The sequence below is a fragment of the Mastigoproctus giganteus genome, chromosome 10 (genome assembly GCF_048544385.1).
Source record: "Mastigoproctus giganteus isolate SK-2022 chromosome 10, ASM4854438v1, whole genome shotgun sequence".
NCBI lineage: Eukaryota > Metazoa > Arthropoda > Arachnida > Uropygi > Thelyphonidae > Mastigoproctus > Mastigoproctus giganteus.
The window spans coordinates 204,288,673-204,313,967 of NC_143584.1; the positions used below are offsets into that span (position 1 = coordinate 204,288,673).

The 25,295-nt window shown below is 38.1% G+C and overlaps 1 protein-coding gene across 1 annotated transcript in view; it reads left to right on the forward strand.

Moving 5' to 3' along the window:
• LOC150079798 (alpha-1,3-mannosyl-glycoprotein 4-beta-N-acetylglucosaminyltransferase B-like) overlaps nucleotides 1-25,295 on the forward strand; it is a 186,539-nt gene that overhangs the window by 141,419 nt on the left and 19,825 nt on the right. The window contains 1 exon segment of the mRNA XM_090382259.1: nucleotides 20,244-20,437. Coding sequence (XP_090238385.1) covers nucleotides 20,244-20,437 — 194 coding nt within the window.

A 25,295-nucleotide genomic window follows, 5' to 3' on the forward strand; every position in this document is an offset into this window, starting at 1 on the left:
TGGATATAGCAAATGCCTTAGGCAAAACTTTTGCTCACGTCTCAGCTGCTTCCACCTACACTCCGGAATTTCAGAAAACGAAGACCACCATAGAACAGAGACACAACTTTCGAACTTCACTGCTACTTCCATATAACCAACCGCTCCAATACTGTGAACTTATGCAAGCCATCAAAACAACACGCAACAGTGCCGCTGGGCCAGATGGGATATATTATGTTATGTTACAGCACCTTGATGAGAAAAACTTACACATGCTGCTAGCCTTCTTTAACCGAATCTTCCTGGGAAATGTTTATCCCAATTCTTGGCACCATGCTACACTTCTGGCCTTTTTGAAACCTGGAAAAGACCCCACCAATCCTAATAGTTACAGACCAATTTCTCTGTCCAGTTGCCTAGGTAAAATTCTTGAAAAAATGATCCACAGTCGACTCACTTGGATCATTGAAAGCGAACATCTACTAAGTAATAGTCAGCATGGCTTCCGCCAAAACAGGTCCTCCTTTGATCTGATGATCAAGGCTGAATCCGAAATTCGCAATGCCTTTGTTAAAAACGAACACCTAGTTATGGTCTCCATAGATATACAGAAGGCATTTGATACTACCTTGCGTTATGGAATTCTCCGTGATCTCCATAATCATGGGCTCCGTGGCAACCTGCCTATATTCATTAGGAACTTCCTCAAGAGCAGATCTTTCCAGGTGCGATATCAAAATTCCCTTTCTACTACATTCTTGCAAGAAGAAGGAGTGCCACAAGGGTCAGTTTTGAGTGCAACCCTGTTTGCCCTCAGAATTGATTCTATCACAAAAGAACTCCCAAATACTGTAGAGGCGTACCTTTACGCTGACGATCTCTCTCTTTCTTGCCATTCACAGAATATGAGATCTATTGAAAGGCAATTGCAGATGTCTCTCAATAAAGTACAAAAGTGGGCTGAGCTCAATGGATATCGTCTTTCCCAACAGAAAACAGTTGCGATCCACTTTTGCAATCAACGCAAACTGCATACGGATCCTGAACTTCGGATATCAAATACCACCATTCCGATTGCCAGCAATATCAGATTCTTGGGACTAATCCTGGACAATAAGCTGAACTTCTTTGAGCATGTTAAATTATTACGTACTACCTGTCTCAAAAAGATAAACATGCTAAGAGCTTTATCTGCCCATTCTTGGGGAGCAGACCGTACAACTTTGCTGCTCTTATGTAGAGCATTGATCAGATCCCGTTTAGATTATGGTGCTCCAGTTTATGATTCTTCCCGAAGGAGTGTACTACGCTGGCTGGATCTTATTCAACATAGTGCACTGCCGATTGCAATTGGTGCATATAGGACTTCTCCAACTCATAGTCTATACATTGAAGCTCACGAGCCCCCTCTGCATCTCCGCAGAAAAATGCTGTTACTTAAATATGTAGCCAAAATACAGACTTGCTCTTTGCACCCTATTCAGCCATACCTTTTTAATCAACCACTAGTTAATCTCTATAGAAATAAACCAAGTAAAATCTGACCAGCTGGCCTACAGCTCCTTGAAATATCACAGAACTGGAATGTTCGTCTTCACAATAGGCAACAGATAAAGAATTACTCTCATCCACCGTGGACCCCCTTTCCTCAACTGACCTGTGATACTTATTTTCTACAATGGGGAAAGAATCGCCTACCGACACTGAATGTGCAACAACTCCATGCTAGCCATCTTCAAAGCTGTGCTGACTTCTTGCCGGTATATACGGATGGTTCTAAATCTCTTTCAACTGTTGGAGCAGCAGCAGTGTTTCCATCGGCTGTCATATCAGCTTCTCTTCCACCTGTCATATCAGCTTCTCTTCCAACTTTTCAGCAGAACTGTATGCAATACAATTAGCTCTAGAAAATTTGACTCTACACCCATCTGCAAAATATATAGTTTACACTGAGTCTCTCAGCTCAATTAGAGCAATGCAGAATCCCTCTCAAAAGAATCATATTTTAATGAAAATCAGGAGTTTGCTATTGCGAATTGATCACAGTCAACAACTAGTGAAGTTTTGCTGGATTCCGGCACATTCAGGCATAAAAGGAAATGAACTAGCTGATATATCTGCTAAAAATCCATCAACCTTAGACTTAACCTCTGTCTTCATTCCAGCATCTGATTATAATATCATAATTCAAACAGCTTACCATGCACAGTGGACAGAGCTATGGCATAAAGAAACAAATAACAAACTTTTTCAATTGAAACAGGACCCAAAATTATGGCACTCATGCACTCAAACTAGTTCGGCGAGAAGAAGTGGTACTCGCACGGATAAGAATAGGGCATACCCATCTGACTCACCTCCATTTACTCACCGGCAATGATCCTCCTCAGTGTTCACACTGCTCTGAACATCTAAAAGTCAAACATATTTTGATTGACTGTCCACACTATCAACCTCATCGTACTTCAACACTTCAAAATCTGGCTAATCTTCAAGAACCATTGACACTACATAGGAGAGGAGGCAAATATTAAGGAACTTTTTTGCTTTCTGAAACAAATTAGAGTGTATAATCTTTTATGAATAGCTTTCAGAACTGGAATGAATTTGAATTGCTACATTCTTAATTATTTTCTGATATAACTACGATTAGGCGCACTATAGCCATAGCAGCTAATGCACCAATAAACAACCATACCACACACACTCTTTTCTGCCATATGCCTCATCAGTTCATCTGACATCCATTTAGGCCTAAACCTTGAACAATATTTCTTAGTTGGTATGTAAAGCCTAGTAGCTTCCAAGATAAGTTCTTTGAATGCTTCCCATTTTGCATTTGCTGTTGGTAACATCATCAGTTGGTCCCACTGTATTGAATTTAAATACTGTCTCAGTCCATCGTAGTCGCCTTTACGAAAGCAATAACCCTTCCCTTTACCCCTAATGGTAGTTGCCTCTTTGAGTAAATCCCACTTCAGCACACTGTGATCACTGCCCCCTAGTGGTTCATTTATCTGCAGATTCTTAATGCATGAAGAATCACTGCTGATAATCAAATCAAGGGTATTCCTCCCTCTAGTTACCTCCCGAACATGCTGATGTAGAAAACAATCATCCAATAAATCCACAAAAGCCTTGCTAGTGTGTGAGTGACCAGCCCCCAAATTCCAGTCAATATCTGGGAAATTAAAATCTCCCATTATAAGACTCTGATTTACTGGCCCACTCTATTTCCCTGTACAGTTTCTTATTATACTCATCAGAGTCATTAGGCCTATAGCACACTCCTACTCTCAATTTTGATCTTCCAATGCTTATGTCACACCAAACTGACTCGACACTGCACTGTCCAGCAATATCCACTGGCTTCACTTCCTTGGATTTTATGTATTTCTTAACTAATAGCATAACCCCTCCTCCCTTCCTATCCAGTCTATCCTTTCTGTAGACGTTGTACTCCCCAAATTCCAGTTCTGCATTCCTTATATCTCTGTGACACCACGTCTCTGATATCCCAACAATATCTGCCTTTGATGTTTTGAGCAATACCTCAAATTCATCAAATTTATTTACTAAACTCCTAGCATTGGTGTACACGCAAGTATACATGCACCTATTTCTATTCTTAGCTACCCTAACACAACCCATGTGTTTACTTGTACCGCAATGACTCCCAGCACTCTCTGAAATATCCTGCATCTTGTTTTTCAGGCTTCTGCTCATTCCAATAGAAGCAGTGCAAGAATCTCTTTCACCTCTGCCAGTGGCTACTGTTAATCTATTCGTCTTTGTCTCCCCCCAAGCTAGCAGTTTTCCGACCCACCTAACACTGCCTTGATAGCATCAGCAAATATTCTTGCACCTTTTCTATTTAAGTGTATCCCATCCCTGTAGAAGCAATCTCTCCTGTTAACAAGTACAGTCCAGGCCGAAAAAAATTCTACCCCTTGAGCCTTGCACAATCTTTCCAGGGCTGAATTGATCGACAAGGCTCTCATCATATACTCCCTCCTATCGTGTCTGGGCAGAATTGCAGACACTTTCAAATTCAACCCTATTTTACGGCTTTTTTTCAACAGTGACCTGTACTTGTTAATCAATTCTGCCGGTCTCCTACTCTTGATATCATTAGTGCCAACGTGTACAACTATATCACCTTTTGTGCCCTTAAAAGATGATATCTGCTCTACAACGTCATCAACCTTTGCCCCTGGCAGACATACCCTGGTCCTGTTCCACCTATCCTTTTTACAAAGCATGTTCCCCGTTTCCCTGACAATAGAGTCACCAACAACTGCTAGTTCTTTTGGGACCAGCGCATTCTGCCTTGGGGGTTGCCGCTGTGTTTCACGATGACCAAGTGCAAGCTCTGGCGTTGATGTGGGCAGCTGAGAGCTTGATGGGCCCCTCAATTTAGTTCCTTCGAGGGCATTCACCCTGTCCTTCAAGCTCTCATATAGGCCCATAAGAACGCTGAGTTGTTGCCTGATTTCGATACACTCCTTGCATCGCGCGCACACACAAAGACATCCCCCATGGCAATATCATGTCCCGTACCTGAATGCTCCACAAACATCATGCAAGCTGTGCATTTTAGAAGGCTGTGATTCAGAAGGCAACTGCCCCCCTCAGTTCTCCTCTGAGCCACAGCACTTCCATTAGCTTGAGCCTTTTGTTTTGCTGCTCTGGTCTGAGTCATGTTTCTTTCAGTTTATAACCCTAACTTATCTCCCAACACAGTTATAACGGGATATATATTTTTTAGTGTCAAGTATTAATTATTTCCAAGTTCCCTTTTTATAACTTCCGTATCAGTTATGTATTAATTAATTATGTTACGTTTGTAATCTAAGTCGGTATATGTATTTAGTTAAAAGTACAATTTAAATGCCAACGAAGTTCAACAAGTTTAATAGATTTTACCGATCACTGAAAATTTATAACCTATACTATACTAACGCTGTCTAGGTTCGATATATAACGATCGTATGACAAAGACAAAGGCGGGAAGTTACGAACGGTAAATCTATGGACACTTAAGTATTAATTAACTTTCAAATCTCGCTGTCTCAATTCAGAATAAACTAACGATTCCTACTAGGTCTATAAGCTACTTACAAAAAATAATTTGATGTAAAAAATATTCAATAAGCGGCTAAATATGGCTAAAAAACTTCTAGTTCAGCGGAGTTGCGACTTGTAACACGTGGATACCGTTACCGATACTTTTATGCAATTGCAAGGCCAAGCAAAGAATAAATACGCCAAATTAATCAGAAAATCACAAAATAATGCTATACTACTAAATTTAAATCAAAAGTTTTAGAAAAACAATAATTTCAAATCAAGAAATAAGAAAAATCCACTTAGCAGCTTTGAACATGTCTGGCCCCTACTAGCCTCGTCAGCAAAGGCAAATTTCCACACAATTATTCTACATCTGTCTTTCCTCAACTTGAATTTATGCCCCCTTAGGTTCGTAGTCTGAACAAGTGGAAGAATCCCATAAGAATTCAGCATACTCAACCAATTCAAGGCCTTATACACCTCAATCAGATCACCTTGCAGGTGCCTAGTTTCCAGCCACTGCAGTTTGCAAAACATAAGCCTCTCTTGGTAAGAGGATCCCTTCATTTCCCTCACCAATCTTGTTGCCCTTCTATGTACACACTCAAGCAAATCTACATCCTACCTAAAATGAGGCCTTCATACCTGTACACAGTACTCAAGGCATGGCCTGACCATTGCCTTATACAGAGGGACAATCGCCTAATTTTCCCTGCTAGCAAAATTCCTGTATATCATTGACAAAACCCCATGACCTGCCCTGCAGTCAGATATGAAGAAAACTTCATATCTGACTGCACAATTACTCCCAGGTCTTTTTCATTTTCTACCACCTTAAGTGTAGTATCACACAGTTGGTACTTTTCTTTGGGGTTACTTCTACCCATATGCAGTACTTTGCATTTGTCAATTTTAAACTTCAGTTGCCACTCCTCAGCCCATCTGCCCAAATTTTCTAGATCCTGTTGAAGTAGCACACTGCCATTACTGTCATTAACAACCCTGCCAACCTTTGTATCATCTGCAAACTTTGACACTAAGCCTGAATATACCTTCATCAATATCATTGATAAATACAGTAAACCCCCGCTATTCACGGTATCTGTATTCGCTGTCGCTGATTTAATATAAAATGAAACCTAAAAAAATGTGAATTTTAAAGCGCCGTGAACATTTTCCGCCATAAAAAAACATGGGCGTGGCTAAAATCATCTTTTCCGGTCAAAACAGCGCTCAGTCGGGGGGGGGGGTGACAAAATCGCGAGCTTGGATGTTTCTCGCTAATCCTTGTTCAGTGTGTTATGCGCTTGTCATGGAAGGTTTCGTCGTTTGCTTTTAATGTATATGCTTATAAATTGAATAAATTTATCAATTTATAAATTGATATGCTTACAAAAGTGATAAATCTACCGTTTTGCAGTGTAAAACAGACTTTTTCGAGTGTGTTAACGGAAGAAAGTGACTTTATTGTGGACAAGTTCTTTCTAACCCGTACAAAAATATGGCTACGAATAACAAGGGAAATGTGAAAAGATCAAAGAAGGTGATGACATTAGCGAATAAAATTGAGTTATTAGACAAAATTTCTAATGGTGAAAGTGTCTCTTCAGTGGCAAAACATTATAAAATCAATCAGTCAACGGTACGATCAATCAAAAAATCGGAAGAAAAAATCCGCCGTAGTGTCCGTGAAAACGCGCTAATTGTTTCAAAAATTTGCTCTGTAACTCATGATGTTAAATTTAAAAAAATGGAAAAAGCTTTAAATCTGTGGATAGAAGACCGAACTCAAAATAAAATTCTGTTAAGTTCACTCATCATTCGTGAAAAGGCAAAACTCCTTTATCAACACTTTAGCGAAACTGGTGATAGCACTGGCGGGATAAGTTTTTTAGCTAGCAAACACGCTGGTTTGAAAGATTTGTTTCAAATTTCTAATAAATATTACATTTAATATTAAATTGTTTCTTATTTTCATTTCGATACCATATGCTTGCAATTCACTATGTACTGTCTATGTACATAGTCATATTATGAAGGTACATATAATACATACATAGACAAAATTTTAGACTAGTTTTTCTTATATATTTCATACTTTGGAATGGAACCCTTTCATTACTATGGGAGCAATAACTCAGTATTTGCATTTTCGGTATTCGCGGAATTTCTCAGGAACGTAACTCCCGGGAATAGCGGGGGTTTACTGTATACAAAACAACAGTGGACCCAGCACTGAACCCTGTGGGACTCCACTAATAACATTAGTCCACGAAGAGCAGCACCCATTGATTACCACCCTCTCTTCTCCCACTCAACCATCCTTTTATCCATTGTAGCAACTTACCCTTAATACCATTCTGCTCCAATTTGTACAGTAGTCTTCCATGCGCTACATTGTCAAAAGATTTTCTGAAATCCAAGTATATGATATCAAAATAATTTTTTGCATCCAGTTCCTCTGTAACCACATCATAATATCCTATCAAATTTGTCAGACAAGACTTTCCCTTAACAAACCCATGCTGTGTCTGAATTATTGCTGCAGTCTTGGTGCCTCCGTAGCCAGGTAGGCAGGAGCAGCAGTGCGTAGCACACACTTTTTGATTAGACTGGGGTTTGAGCCCATGTCCACCAGATACAGAGGATGTGGAAAGGTCAGGGAATGACCACCGCATATCCCCGGAGCAATATGGCCTTAGTTGCTAATGCTCCTAAAAATCAAATAACAAACAAACAGCTGCAGTCTTGTCTAGATGATCCTGCAATGCATCTTTAACCAATGGCTCCATTATTTTACCCGGAACAGAAGTTAAACTAACTGGTCTGTAATTACTTGTGTCGCCCTTTGATCCCACTGTGTGAATTGGGTATACATCTCCAGTCTGTGGGGACCTCCCCTGAGTCCAAGGTTGCTCTCATAATTATGGCTAAGGGTTTGCTTACTTCCTTTGCCGCCTCCTTTAATATAACTGGATAGATCTCATTCACCCCAGGTGCCTTTCTTATGTTTTACTTCAACAATTTCTCCTCCACTTTGCTCTCAGTTATATCAAAATCATTAAGCACCCTGCTACAATTTGATAACCTTCCAGCATTTTCAAACCTTAATAGCCCCTCATGTGTGAATGTAGATGCAAAATACTCATTCAGTTTGTTTGCTATCTGAGCAGGATCATCAACATTCGAACCATCGATATCAAGTGGACCAATCAGATTCATCCCCTTCCTTTTAGAGTTTATATAAGTAAAGAAATCCTTGCTGTTTTTCTTAGCCTCCTTTGCCAAAGATTTCTCGTAATCTTCCTTCGCCTGCCTAACCTCTTTTGTGACTTGATTACAGACTAGCTTATATCTGCTATAAGTTTCTGTATCACCTGATAATTTATACGCATCCCATGGATTTTAGTTTCATTAGTCTCATTAGTTCATTTGACAACCATTTAGGCCTAAACCTTGAACAATATTTCTTAAAAGGTATGAAACTTTTAGTAGCTTCCACGATTAATTCCTCGAATGCTTCCCACTTAGAATTTGCTGTAGGTAACATCATTGGTTGATCCCACTGTACAGAATTTAAAAACTGTCTGAGACCACTGTAGTCACCTTTACCGAAGCAAAAACCCTTTCCTTTACCCCTGACGGTAATTATATCTTTAAGTAAATCCCACATCAATACACTGTGATCACTGCCACCTAGTGGTTCCTTTATCTGCAAATTCTTAATACACAAATGATCACTACTGATAACCAGATCAAGGGTATTACCCTCTCTGGTTGCCTCTCAAACATACTTCTGCAGAAAACAATCATCCAATAAATCCACAAAAGTCTTACTAGTGTGCGAGTGACCAACCCACAAGTTCCAGTCAATATCTGGGAAGTTAAAATCCCGCATTATAAGACATTCTGATTTTCTAGCCCACTCTATTTCTCTGTAAAATTTTTCATTGTACTCATTCAAGTCATTAGGCCTGTAACACACTCCCACTCTTATTTTTGCTTTCACAGTGCTTATGTCACACCAAATTGACTCAGCAGTGCATTGTTCATCTGTATCAACTGGATGCACTTCTTTTGATATTATGTTTTTTTTTTAATTAACAGCTAACACCCTCCTCCCTTCCTATCCTGTCTATCCTTTCTGTACACATTGTACTCCCCAAATTCCAATCCTACATTCCTAATATAAGTGTAGCAAAAGCCTGTGGCTTTCTTGAACCATATGGCTAAATACTATAAGAACATTTATTCAAACTCTCCTTATAGCATTGAATAACTTGTCCTTACAGAAAATGTAAGTCTTAATGCCAAGAAGTATTTTGTATCTTCTCAACTCAGCCTGTTGGTGTACATCTATAGGTTCTGATAACTTTTCGCATTTTTCAGGTCATCATAAAAAAAATTATTATTTTTACAGTATGGTATAATATGTAGAGCTGTATTGGAGAGTGTCTTGAGCTTTCTTTTGGGATGTTGCTTGCAAGAATAGATTCCTCCCCTCCAAGCTCAAATATTTAGGATCTTCTTGCAAGGAATTTTTAGTTTTGTAACAATGTTAACTTTTCGTTAAGAAAAACAAACCAGATTATCAATTAAAAGAAAGGATATGAATATTTGAATCTTTTTTATATTGTTCTTGAAATATTATGTTTTATAAGTTATTATACAAAGAGCCTGGAAACATATTCTAAAATTTAAAAGCTGATAAATACACTATTTGCATTCATTGTTCAAATAAAATATCAAAAGGTCATCACTGACTAGTGTAATTCATCATTTCTTGTCAAAATGCAAATTCAGAATTAACCCAGTTGATGGAGGAGAACATAGACAAAAAACCATTTATGGTAATGAGAACTGGGCAAGAGAAAGTGAGAAAATGAAATTAGCAATATATGAAATTTCTGATCATTGTTTATTAGAAAAACTTTTGAGCCTAAATGTGAGTAAAGCCATCTGTTGTTGATGGCATATACCCAGTAATTCTTATGGATGCTGCAAGAGAGTGAATTGAGCCATTAAGGTTAATTATGAATGCATCACTGGAGTCGGGATCAATTTTCTTTGAAGAAGTGTCAGTGTATCACCAGCACATCAAGGCAATTCTAAGAGCAAAGTGGGCTAACTATTGACTGGTTAGCCACTTCGCTCTGCTTCTATTATTTTTCCTACCACTAAGTTAGACGATCAGTCTGGCTTAATGGTAGGGAAAATCATGGAAGCGATGATTAAGAGTACAGTATAGGTCATTTAGATAGAAATTGAATTCTGAAGAAACAGCGCAGTTTTGTAAAGGAAAAATCATGTTTAATCAACTGGTTAGCTATTTTGACAGTCACTCATCAGCTGGATGGATCTTGAGAGGTTACTGTATAAGCTAGAACATATTGGAATTCGGAAAATCCCGAGAGGGATTGCAGGATGGAGGCAGAGGGTTGTGATTAATGGTTACTCTTCAGGTTGGGCTAATGTAAGAAATGGGTTTCCCCAAGGTTCAGTACTGCCATCACCACCATTGTTTTTGAATTTCTTAAATGACATCAATGAAGGGATACAAGGCATGATGTCAAAATTTGCAGATGATGTCAGGATTAATAGAATAATTAATGATCAGCACCAAGCAGTGCGCCTTCGGGATGACTTATATTTCAAGAATGGTCAGAAAAGTGGCAACTATGTTTTGAGGTGGTATAATGGAAGGTCTTACACTTGGAGAATAGTAACCAGAGTAATATATACCCTTGATGGAGTTGAATTAAAAACCATAGAGGAAGAAAAGGATTTGGGAGTTATGAAACAGTTAGACACAAAGTTCTTTGAACAGTGTAGACAGGCAGCAAGGAAGGCCCATGGTGTACTATTTATGTTTTATTGAATATTTGCTTGCAGAGGTAGGAGGTGCCTCTGTAGCCAGGTGGGCAGTAGCGGCAGTGCGTAGCACATGCTTCTTGATTAGACTGGGGTTCGAGCCCATGACCACCAAATACGGAAGATGCGGAAAGGTCAGGGAATGACCACCACATATCCTCACGACAATATGTCCTTAGTTGCTAATGCTCCTAAAAACCAAATAACAACAACAGCAGAGGTAGGGAGGTCATAATTCCACTGTGTAAGGCAGTTGAAAGACTGCATTTAGAATAAAAAAAGGACATGGTGCTTCTTGAAAGGATTCAAAGATGGGCAGTGCACCTGGTGTGATTATCAAAAGGGCATCTGAATGAAAAAAGACTGAATATGTGGACTATACAGCTTGGTAATTAGGCACATTGGACGAAACCTAATTATAGTATATATAATTAGCATTGGCATTAGCAAAGGCACATGATGCAAGAAAGCAAGCTTATATAGCATCAGCCAAAAAAAAAAAAAAAACACCCTTATTTCACCCATCCACTCGCTTCAAATATTTGTCAAGTTCTGCCTTGAATCTATTTAAGCTATCAACTTCTACAATGACAGATGGAAGTTTGTTTCCAGCAATCACCCACCCGCTGGCTAAAGGCAAACTTCTGCGCATCTATCCTACAACCGTCTTTCCTCAGTTTGAATTTATGCCCTCTCAGGCAATTATTCTGAGCAAGAGGAAGAATCCCATCCGCATTGAGCATGCTCAAACCATTCAAGGCTTTATACACTCAATCAGATCACCTCGCAGGTGCCTAGTCTCCAGACACTGTAATTTGCAAAATTTAAGCCTTTCTTCGGAAGAGCAACCCTTTGTTCCATTCACTAATCTTGTTGCCCTTCTCTGTACTCGTTCCAACAGCTCTACATCCTTCTTAAAATGAGGCCTCCAGACCTGTATACAGTACTCAAAGTGTGGCCTGACCATTGCCTTGTAAAAGGGGATAATCACCTCCTTATCCCTTCTAGAAAAATTCCTGTATATCATTGACAAGACACCATGAGCTACTCTTGTAAACCGTCTGCACTGCTCAGAAAACTTCATATCTGCCTGCACAATTATCCCCAGGTCCTTTTCATTCTCTACCACTGTCAGTGTGGTACCACAGAGTTGATACCTTACTCTGGGATTACTGCTTCCCATATGTAGTACTTTACATTTTGTTAAACTTCATTTGCCACCTCTCAGCCCATCTGCTCAACTTTTCTAGATCCTGTTGCAGCAGTGTACTGTCATTAATGTCATTAACAACCCTGCCAACCTTCGTATCGTCTGCAAACTTGGACATTAAGCCTAATATACCATCATCAATATCATTTATAAATACAGAAAACAACAATGGACCCAACACTGAACCTTGAGGGACTCCACTAATAACATTAGTCAGTGGACACAAAGAGTAGTGTCCATTGATTACCACTCTCTCTCTTCTCCCACTCAACCATCCCTTTATCCATAGCAGCAATTTGCCTCCAATGCCACATTGCTCCAATTTGCGTGGCAGTCTTCCATGTGCAACAGTATCAAAGGCCTTCCTAAGATCCAAATATATGATATCAAAGTTATTCTTTGCATCCAGTTCCTTTGTGACTACATCATAGTATCCAATCAAATTTGTCAGACAAGACTTCCCCTTAACCAACCCATGCTGTGTATGAGCTATAACTGAAGTCTTGTCTAGTTGGCACTAATGATATTCAGAGTAGGAAACCAGCAGAATTACTTAACAAGTACAGGTCACCGTTGAAAAAAAGCCGTGAATTAGGGTTGAATTTGAAAGGGTCTGCAATTCTGCAAAGACACAATAGGAGGGAGTATACGATGAGAGCCTTGTCGATCGATTCGGCCCTGGAAAGATTATGCAAGGCTCAAGGGGCAGAATTTTTCTCAGCCTGGTCTGTACTTGTTAACAGGAGAGACTGCTTCTACAGGGATGGGATACACTTAAATAGAAAGGGTGCAAGAATATTTCCTAATGCTATCGAGGCAGTGTTAGGTGGGTCGGAAAACTGCTAGCTTGGAGGGATTCAAGGACTAATAGATTAACAGTAGCCACTGGCAGAGGTGAAAGTGATTCTTGCACTGCTTCTATTGGAATGAGCAGCAGCCTAGAAAACACGATGTAGGGTATTTCAGAGACTGCTGGGAGTCATTGTGGTACAATTAAACACATGGGTTGTGTTAGGGTAGCTAAGAATAGGAACAGATGTATGTATACTTGCATGTACACCAATGCTAGGAGTTTGGTAAATAAATTTGATGAATTTGAAGTATTGCTCAGAACATTAAAGGCAGATATTGTTGGGATATCAGAGGCATGGTGTCACACAGATATAAGGAATGCAGAACTGGAATTTAGGGAGTACAATGTGTACAGAAAGAATAGACAAGATAGGAAGGGAGGAGGAGTTATACTATTAGTTAAGAAACACATAAAATCCAAGGAAGTGAAGCCAGTCGACATATCTGGACAGTGCAGTGTCGAGTCAGTTTGGCGTGACATAAGCATTGGGAGATCAAAATTGAGAGTAGGAGTGTGCTATAGGCCTAATGACTCTGATGAGTATAATAAGGAACTGTACAGGAAATAGAGTGGGCCAGTAAATCAGAGAGTCTTATAATAGGGGATTTTAATTTCCCAGATATTGACTGGAATTTGTGGGTTGGTCACTCACACACTAGCAAGGCTTTTGTGAATTTATTGGATGATTATTTTCTACATCAGCATGTTCGGGAGGCAACTAGAGGGAGTAATACTCTTGATCTGATTATCAGTAGTGATTCTTCATGCTTTAAGAATCTGCTGATAAAGGAACCGTACACTGCTGCAAGTACACTGCTGTTAGGTGGCAGTGATCACAGTGTACTGAAGTGGGATTTACTCAAAGTAGTAACTACTGTCAGGGGTAAAGGGAAGGGTTTTTGCTTTCGAAAGATGACTACGGTGGTCTGAGACAGTATTTAAATTCTATATGGTGGGACCAACTGATGTTGTTACCAACAGCAAATTCAAAATGGGAAGCATTCAAAGAATTAATCTTGGCTTTACATACCAACTAAGAAATATTGTTCAAGGTTTAGGCCTAAATGGATGTCAGATGAACTAATGAGACATGTGGAAGAGAAGAAAAATGCATGGGATACATATAAATTAATGGGTGACATGGAAGCCTATGATAGATATAAGCTGGTCTGTAACCAAGTCACAAAGGAGATTAGGCAAGCAAAGGCAGATTATGAAAAATCCTTGGCAAAGGATGCAAAGAAAAACAACAACAAGTTCTTTACCTATGTAAACTCTAGAAGGAAAAGGATGAATCAGATTGGTCCACTGGATATTGATGGTTCAACTGTTGATGATCCTGCTCAGGTGGCTAACAAACTAAATGAGTATTTTGCATCTACATTCACCCATGAGGATTTATTCAGGGAGGGGAATGCCAGAGGTGAGTTAAACTCTGGCAGTGAGCTGGATGATTTTGTAATAACTGAGAGGAAAGTGAAGGAGAAATTGTTAAAGATAAACATGAAAAAGGCACCCGGGGTGGACAGGATCTATCCAGTTATATTAAAGGAGCGCAGGAAGTAAGCAAACCCTTAGCCATAATTTTGAGAGCTTCTTTGGACTCAGGGGAGGTACCCATGGACTGGAGATGTGCAAATGTGACCCCAATTCACAAAGGAGGATCAAAGCATGACACAAGTAATTACAGACCTGTTAGTTTAATTTCTGTTCCAGTGAAATTAATGGAGGCACTGGTTAAAGAAGCACTGCAGGATCATCCAAACAAGACTTCAGTTATAGCTCGGACACAGCATGGGTTTGTTAAAGGGAAGTCTTGTCTGACAAATTTGATTGGATACTATGATGTGGTCACAAAGGAAATGGATGCAAAGAATAATGTTGATATAATATATTTGGATCTTAGAAAGGCTTTTGATACTGTTGCATATGGAAGACTGCTGCACAAATCAGAGCAGTGTGGCATTGGAGGCAAATTGCTGCTACGGATAAAGGGATGGTTGAGTGGGAGGAGACAGAGTGGTAATCAATGGACACTGCTCATCCTGGACTAATGTTATTAGTGGAGTCCCTCAGGGTTCAGTATTGGGTCCATTGCTGTTTTCTGTATTTATAAATGATATTGATGATGGTATATCAAGCTTAATGTCCAAGTTTGCAGAAGATACGAAGGTTGGCAGGGTTGTTAGGGACACTAATGACAGTACACTGCTGCAACAGGATCTAGAAAAGTTGAGCAGATGGGCTGAGAGGTGGCAAATGAAGTTTAACATTGACAAATGTAAAGTACTACATATGGGAAGCAATAACCCCAGAGTAACGTACCAACTCTGTGGTACTACACTGACAGTGGTAGAGAACGAAAAGGACCTGGGCGTAATTAAGCAGGCAGATATGAAGTTTTCTGAGCAGTGCAGATGATCTGCAAGAGTAGCTCATAGTGTCTTTTCAATGATATACATGAATTTTTCTAGCAGGGATAAGGAGGTGATTATCCCCTTATATAAGGCAATGGTCAAGCCACGCCTTGAGTACTGTATACAGGTCTAGAGGCCTGATTTTTAAGAAGGATGTAGAGCTGTTGGAATGAGTACAGAGAAGGGCAACAAGATTAGTGAATGGAACAAAGGGTTGCTCTTACGAAGAAAGGTTTAAATTTTGCAAATTACAGTGTCTGGAGACTAGGCACCTGCGAGGTGATCTGATTGAGGTGTATAAAGCCTTGAATGGTTTGAGCATGCTCAATGCTGATGGAATTCTTCCTCTTGCTCAGAATAATCATTTGAGAGGGCATAAATTCAAATTGAGGGAAGAGAGATGTAGGATAGATGTGTGGAAATTTGCCTTTAGCCAGCAGGTGGTTGGTTGGTGGAACAAACTTCCATCCTTTGTTGTGGAAGTTGGTAGCCTAAATAAATTTAAGGCTGAGCGGGACAGGTACTTGGAACGAACGGAGGAGTGAAATGGGAGCATGTTTTTTTTTTTTTTTTTTTGGCTGATGCTGCATGAGCTTGCTTTCTTGCATCATATGCTTCTGCTAATGCTAAATGCTAATTATACTGCAATGCTTCTTTAACTAGTGCCTCCATTAATTTCCCTGTAACAGAAGTTAAACTAACAGGTCTGTAATTACCTGTGTCTCCCTTTGATCCTCCTTTGTGGATTGGGGTCACATTTGCACATCGCCAGTCCATGGGTACCTCCCATGAGTCCAGAGAAGATCTCATAATTATGGCTAAGGGTTTGCATACTTCCTTTGCTGCCTCCTTTAATATAACTGGATAGATTCCATCCACCCCAGGTGCTTTCTTATGTTTATCTTCAACAATTTCTCCTCCACTTTACTCTCAGTTTTTACAAGATTATCTAGCTTACTGCCAGAGTTGAATGCACCTCTGTCGTTCCCCTCCCTGAATAACTGCTCATGTGTGAATGTAGATGCAAAATATTCATTTAGTTTGTTAGCTACCTGAGCAGGATCATCAACAGTTAGGGAGTACAATGTGTACAGAAAGGATAGACAGGACAGGAAGGGAGGAGGGGTTATGCTGTTAATTAGGTTTGTAATTATATAATTATTATATAATATATAATTATATAATAATTAGACTTTAAAAGGAGAAAGTGTATTGAACGAAGATGAAATTTTCTCTGTTATGAATGATTCCAGAACTAGGGGACATAAATTCAGATTATGGGAAAAGAGGTTTAGACTGTATTATTTTCTTCTTTGGTGTGCCTTCTAATTGCAGAGGCTGGCTGTCATCTTCGCAGTGGACGAACATGAGGTAAAAGCCCTAAACAAACCTTTGTTACTCTGATCATACTACTCTCTGAGGTTTGCTAACCAATATTTCCTTCTTTTTCCATTGGTCTTTCCCTGGATTGTCAGTTGCAAAATCTTATGTTTGTCATTCCTCATCAAAGCCCTAAATATTTTATCAAGTTTTCCTCTCCTTAATGGTGTTAATTATTTCTGTCTTTTTCATTCATCTCATGATCTCATCATTCTTTATCTTATCAGTCCATGTTAACATTCGTCTGTAGCACCACATCTCAAAAGCGTTTAACTTATTCTGGGTCTTCTTTGTCAGTGTCCAGGCCTCAGCTCTATAAAGGAGGACAGAAAAGACAAAACATATCAATGTTCTTGTTCTTAAAGGAATCGTAAGGTCACTGTCGCATAGAAGATTCTTTATTTTAAGGAACGCTGTATGTGCTTGTTCAATTCTTCACTATACTTCAATATAAATTTGGGGAGTACAATGTGTGCAGAAAGGATAGACAGGACAGGAAGGGAGGAGGGATTATGCTGTTAGTTAAGAAACACATAAAATCTAAGGAAGTGCATCCAATTGATGTTGGTAGACAATGCAATGTTGAATCTGTCTGGTGTGACATAAGCACTGGGAAAGAAAATTAGAGTAGGTGTGTGTTCTAGGCCTAATTAATCTGATGAGTATAATGAGCAATTGTGCGGAGATATAGAGTGGGCCAGTAAATCAGAATGTCTTATAATGGGGGATTTTAACTTTTCAGATATTGACTGGAATTTATGGATTGGTCACTTGCACACTAGTAAGACTTTTTGTGGATTTATTGGATAACTGTTTTCTACAGCAACATGTTCAACAGGCAACCAGAGGGAGTAATATTCTTGATCTGATTATCAGCAGTGATTATTCATGCATTAAGAATTTGCAGATAAAGGAACCACTGGGTGATAGTGATCACAACATGCTGATGTGGGAATTACTTAAAGATGTAACTACCATCAAGGCTAAAGGGAAGGGCTTTTGCTTTCATAAAGGTGGCTACAGGGGTCTCAGACAGTTTTTAAATTCTGTACAGTGGGATCAACTGATGATGTTACCAATGTTGAATTCTAAATGGGAAGACTTCAGGGACTTAATTTTGGAGGCTACTAGGCTTTTAATTCCAACTAAGAAATACTGTTCAAGATTTAGGCCTAAATGGATATCAGATGAACTAATGAGGCTCATGGCAGAGAAGAAAAATGTATGGGATGCATGTAAAGTATCACAAAAGGTGACACAGAAGCCTTTGGCAGATATAAACTAGTCTGTATTCAAGTCACAAAGTAGGTTATGCAGGCGAAGGCAGATTGCGAGAAATCCTTGGAAAATGATGCAAAGAAAAACAACAGAGTTATTTACTTGTGTAATCTCTAGAAGGAAAGGGATGAATCAGATTGGACCACTTAACATAGATGGGTTGACTATTGATGATCATGCTAAGGTAGCTAACAAACTAAATGAGTATTTTGCATCTACATTCACACATGAGGAGTTATTCAGGGAGGGGAATGCCAGAGGTGAATTAACCTCTGGCAGTGAACTAGATGATTTTGTAATAACTGAGAGCAAAGTGAAGGAGAAATTGTTGAAGATAAACATAAGAAAGGCACCTGGGGTGGATGGGATCTATCCAGTTATATTAAAGGAGGCAGCAAAGGAAATAAGCAAACCCTTAGCCATAATTATGAGAGCTTCCTTGGACTCAGGGGAGGTACCCATGGACTGGAGATGTGCAAATGTGACCCCAATTCACAAAGGAGGATCAAAGCATGACACAAGTAATTACAGACCTGTTAGTTTAATTTCTGTTCCAGTGAAATTAATGGAGGCACTGGCTAAAGAAGCACTGCAGGATCATCCAGACAAGACTTCAGTTATAGCTCAGACATAGCATGGGTTTGTTAAACAGAAGTCTTGTCTGACAAATTTGATTGGATACTGTGATGTGGTCACAAAGGAAATGGATGCGAAGAATAATTTTGATATCATATATTTGGATCTTAAAAAGGCTTTTGATACTGTTGCACATGGAAGACTGCTGCACAAATTGAAGCAGTGTGGCATTGGAGGCAAATTGTTGCTATGGGTAAAGGGATGGTTGACAGAGAGTGGTAATCAGTGGGCACTGCTCTTCCTGGACTAATGTTGTTAGTGGAGTTCCCCAGGGTTCAGTGTTGGGTCCATTGTTGTTTTTTTGTATTTATTAATATTTATGATGGTATATCAAACTTAATGTCCAAGTTTTCAGATGATATGAAGGTCAGCAGGGCTGTTAATGGTACTAATGACAGTATGCTGCTGCAACAGGATCTAGAAAAGTTGATTGAAAAGACAGTTGTAGGATAGATGTGCAGAAGTTTGCTTTTAGCCATCGGGTGGTTGATTGCTGGAACGAATTGTAGAAGTGTATGGGTGAAATGAGAAGGGTTTTTTTTTTTTGGGTGATGTTTTATAAGCTTGCTTTCTTGCATCATGTGCATTTTCTAATGCAATGTAATGTTTTATGCTCACGCCTGCTACTTACTCTACTGAATCAACGTTAGTGACTGAGTTAGTGTGATTTCTGTCTTCCATTTTTGTTACCAATCGGTTTTACTTTACTCCAAAAAATTTAGTACGTGCTGCCAGATATGTTTTCACATAATAAAAAAGATTTCTGAAATGTTGTCTGGTATGTCTTGTCATCTGGAAAATACAATAATTAAGGGGGAAAAAATCACCAGGAATGGAATTTACTAATTAAATAACTTAATATTAAAAATAGCAAGAGTGTCTTTTTTTTTTTTTTTTGTTTTTTCTTGATTTTTCTTTTTTTTTTTTTTTTTTTTGTTTTTTTTTTCCCTCTTTATTATGTTTTTTTTTCCCTTGATTTTCTTGTTTTTTTTTTTTTTACCTCCGCTGATTAAATAACTTAACCGCTTGTTAAACTGGAACCTTATTTTTGATCTTTATAACTGGTCTGCACTGGGTTCTGCAATCCATTTAGATCACAAATATCACAAACAAGTTGCTCATAGAATTCTGCATACACGCATAAAAGTGCAAACTTTTCACCAGGTGAGATTTAAAGTACAGCCCTGTTACTTTAATTTTGATTTAATGATCTTTAGGTAGTTATTTTCATGTTTACAAATAGAAGCAATCATTGTAATTGTCTTCATTGCAGATGTTTCTACAAGTGGAGAATTCTTTTCATAATAAAAAAAATAGATTTATATTAAAAAAAAAAAAAAACATCCTAAAATCTTAATTTTAGTATACAGAATTATAGACTGTTCAAGATGCCCACAGATCTTAGTTATCGTTGAGCAAAACTAATCAGTCCCTCTTACCCCTTTTCAAATAATGACAGTGAAGCTGTTACTTCACTGTCATTATTTGAATTATTTTGTCATAAAGTAATTGATTATTAATTGATAAATATGCATTTTTATTATAGGATAAACAATTTGGAAAGTTACCTCTTCACCATCCCCATAAAAATCCTCCTGCAGAAATAAAGACAACTTTGAAGGCATATAAAATGCACACAGTTTTAAGGGCATACAGAGGAGAAACATTCTTTTGGAGCTTGTTACCTCAGCCAGGAGATATTATTGCTTTTCATTTTAATCCTCCTATTACGATAGAAAAGTAAGTACTGAATTAATTGTTATTCAAGTTACTTTATGAATTTTGTTAATTAATTTTGTTTTATGAATAAATTTGCATTTATTAAATTTTCAGAAATTGAGGTGAGGTAGTTGCATTATTGCTTAAGTTAAGTTGACATTTCAGAATACAGTAAGAATATTTTTTGTTAATATTTTAAATGAGCAGCAGTGGAGTGGGACTCTACTAGGCTGCAACCAAAAAGCCTGCTTTAAAACTTGCTCTGGCAACTGCTTTTCAAGAGGAATTGAAGCAAAGTTCTGCCAACACCTCAGAAAGTATGCCCCAGGTGGATTGAGGGTGCTGTACAGGTCAAAGGTGTTCTGCTATTTGTAGATTTCTGAATTAAAAGCCTTTTTTTGCAACTTGTGCGTGTGTGAGCTTTTTTTTTTTTATAGCGTATGTTGCAATTCTCATTAAAGTATACTTTACGTGATCTCCAGTTTTTTTTGGCTGAAAGTCAATCCACATTAAATATTTTCTGGCTTACAAATTCTAAATATTGGCAGTATGCTGCTGTTGTCAAAGGTAAAGTAAAAGGAGTAAATTTTTTCTGTGATGTCCTGAGGCATTATGTGAACTCTGATTAGTGGGTGCAGCTCATGAATCTGACAAATATGAATGGGAACCATTCAAAAAGAAATAATTTTAAAATCTACCCAACTTTTATACATTTTAAGAATTACTGGTCTTGACTAGCAAGAATTAGTAATAGGAATGAAAGCTACAGGATAGAAATGACTAAGAGAGACTATAAACACCATGACAAGTATAAATTAATCTATAATAAATTTACTCAGAATAACTTTCTTACATGTGTAACATGCTTAAGACATTATGAAAAGACCATGGTGGTGAGGGCCAGGAGCAAATGTAAAAAAAGTTTTTTTGCACATGTGAGCATTAGAAGGAAGTGATTCACCATATGGCCAACTAAAAAAAAAAATACTTAGCTTATCCTGTTTGTCATCATCAAGGCTGCCAAAGGCAGCTTCGTTGATGATCTTAAACAGGATAAGCTAAGGGTTTTTTTTTTTTTTTTTTTGCATAGGATGTATAGAAATCAGTTCATATGCAACTGTTTTTTTAGACTTAAACAATACTTGTGTGATAATTGAAAACAGATTTTAAGAAAAATTATTATACGTGAATATTACAAGGGCACAAGGAATTTATCTGGTGGTAAACTGGCCTCTGTAGCCGAGTGGTCAGGAGCGGGAGTGCAGTAGCACATGCACTTTGAGTAGACCTGGGTTCAAGCCTCTGACTGTTAAATACAGTTGATCTGCCAACCCGCACTGGACCAGCATGGCAGATTATGGTCCATTTCCCTCAGCATGAATTGTTGAGGAGGCTTCCATCCTGCAGTGGGTTGATAATGGCTGGGAAAAAAAAAAAAAAAAAAGTTTACCTTTTTTTTTTTTTTTTTTTTTTTTTTTTACTGTATTATCTGATGTACAAGTTAGTGATTTGCATCATTTCTGTACATAGCTAACTACATAAGTAGGTTTTTTTTTTTTTTTTTTTTATGAAAACCCCAAACACGAAAGGTAACAAAACCTATAGTACTTAGTACCGTGCATGGGTTGAAGGAGGAGAAGTATGGGGGGAGGGGGAATGCCGGAAACTTTGCTCTAGAGACTAAACATGGGTTTCACCACTTCAAGCCTCCAATAAGCAAAGTGGTGGTATTTCACCGGTTGATGAAAGTCATCTACCACCTACAAAGTTATAAATTGGCATCATTAAGTATATCTCATATTGTGAATACCTTCACAACGAGTTGCCATGATATTGCACTACCTCAAATAAGTAATGCTTCACCATAGGAGAAGACTATTGTTACTTATTCTTTGCGTGTACCATCACCTATATGGCACTGTTTCGGAGCTTATTGGCTCCTTATCAGTGGGTGGGCAGGTACCCTGGTGTTGCCATGATGACAACCCAGTTGCAAAGTATAAATCCATAATATGAGAGATGCCTGATGGTGTGGAGTAATTTAGATTACAGTATAGTTTAGGGCTAAAGCCTCAGGTTACATAAATAGTTTAACTAAACAAGTTACGTAATTGCAACACTAGGGTACCTGCCACCCACTGATGAGGAGCCAATAAGCTTCGAAATGATGCCTTGATATCCGCTGAGAATAAGTAACAATAGGCTTCTCCTATGGTGAAGCATTACTTATTCGAGGCAGTGCAATATCATGGCAACTCGTGAAAGTATTCACAATATGAGATATACTTAATGATGGCAATTTATAACTACTTATTTAGTTGGTTATGTACAGAAATGATGCAAATCCACTAACTTGTACATTAGTTAAACTATTTACGTAACCTGAGGCTTTAGCCCTAAACTATACCGTAATCTGTATTATCTGATTTATCTAAATATCCAGCAATGTTGATCTGATTGAATTTAACTAGTAATATTAAAATAAAATGCAGAACAGATTACATAGTTGCAAACTCTCTGGGTTTACAATGGAGAATGCATCTTTTTGACTCTCTTTGACTCCATCTCATCTCTGTCTCACTGTTGTAAGTAACATAGTTTTTCTCTGTATTTTTTATAAGTTTTTCACTATCTTTTTCTTTTTGAAAAAATAGTAAAACTGTGATTATTTAAAAAATTCCACAAATTTAATTATTTGAAAAATTCTGCAAATTCTTAATTTTGTTAATAAATACAGTTGTAATAAATACCTGAGAATAGTTTGCCATAGGAAAAAAAAATCTACAGGTTTTTCTTTTCCAAACGTAACAATATAAAAGAGTACCTCTCTTAATTTTGTTAGTACTAAAGATCACTAAAAGAACGTCAAGTTTATAAATATACTAATATCATTAAAGATTTGAGCTGACCTGGTTCAAGCCAGTGTGACCACTAAATGTGGTGATATTCTTGTATTCTCTCTGATTTGGAAATTTCTGACTTTGTGGTCATTCCCAGAGTATAAAGAGAAATTTCTATTCAAAGAAAATAAATGCAAAGAACGACAACCCCTCTAACTTGTGTTACTTATAGTTTAGAATTACAAGCCAAAACATTTCCTTGTCATTAAATTAGTTAAGGCCACTTTCCTTGTCATCACAATTATAAAAACCTGAAAGAGACAATATGCCACAACTTAAAAATAGTTTGATGGTTGATGAACTGATCAGTAGTATACCAAAACATTCACAGCAAACTTTAATAAATGTTTTATACATAAAAAGTTTATACACAAAAAAAAAAAAGTGTTAGTAAAGTTCTACCAGCATTGTAAGATCCAGTGAAATGTTACAATTTCAATATTTAATTCACACACAGCAGAATCTGTATGACTATGAATAAATTTGGTGGATTGCAGACTGTTTAACTTTGTTTTCAATTTCTAAGATCAAAGCACATGTCCTTAGAGTAGTTGAAAGTCAGATGGCTCCAAACAGAATCCATTGATAACAAGTTGCCAACTGAGTTTTTGGAACTGTAAAGATATATACAGGGTGTTTATAAATTATTCACCTGATTATGAAGCTCAATTAAAATTTTATTGTAATAGGTATTATAAATCGGTTTGCTGCAGTTAATAAAGTAACTCAAAGAATTTCTTATCATGCAACTACACTTCAGTAAACCTTCACATGGGCACCTTTGGTAGCACATAGAATGTTAAGATGGTAGCTGATTTCATTCCAAGTGTTTTGAAGCATCTCTTGAGAAATGGAAGTCACTGCCTGTTCAATCCAGAATTTTTTAACTTAGTGACATTGTTGACTTTATTTGCTTATTTAATGTCAGTGTAGATAAACCATATAGTTAATAAAATTATTAATAAGTAGATAATTTCAAGCTGCAAGAGGTAGTATAATCTTGCTACCTCTACTCTGCCAAATAGTGACTGGAGGAAGTCCGAGTAGTGTATATGCAGGGAGCATTGTCGAGGCCATATTATGTCAAGGATCTGGGTATATTCTTACCATGTGTACGCCATATCCAAAAATTTCATTACTTCATACAGCATGTCCTACCCACTTTTTCTTACTATTGAATACACCATGAATTGTCAAACTAATAGAGCAAGCTAATCAGCGAAAAGATCTAAACCTCCCAAGCACTTCCTAATTCATTTCACAAATATATGTGGTCTCAGTTCTAATCTCAATGATGTCCATTTCCACTTGCAGTCTGCCAAACCCCATGTACTTTTTCTGACAGAATCTCAGTTATCAGTTGATTCAACTACTGCTCATCTCAGATGCCCAAATTATTTGCTGTATGATTCCTTTCTCCTCAAAGGTGGTACTTGTGCATATGTCCATTCTGATATTCCCTGTCAGAGACTTGGCAATTTGGAATCTCCTCTCTTTGATCTTCTCGGGCTTAAAATCTCTCTACCTCATTCTCTCAAATTCATCTGTTGTCTCTACCGTTCTCCCAACTCCACTAATCACTTGGAGCTCTTTGACTTCCTCTCTTTGCAACTTGACTTTCTCCAGTCCAACTTTCCTAACAGTGAGGTAATTTTCCTTGGTGATTTTAATGTTCACAACTCCAGCTGGCTTCTGTTTTCTAGTCACATGGACCCAGCTGGTCGAGATGCTGAGGCTTTTGCAATTACTAATGACCTTGCACAGATTGTTCATTTACCTACAAGAATACCGGACAATCCTAATCATACAGCCATATGCTTGATCTTTTTCTCACAAACAACCCTTCTAAGTACACGGTCGAAGTGAGAGGTCCTTTAGGCACTTCAGATCACAACTTGGTGTTTGTCTTTTCTCCAATAGAGCCTTTATCTCATGGTTATTCCCAACCTAGTGTTGTTTGGCATTACAAGAATGCAAAA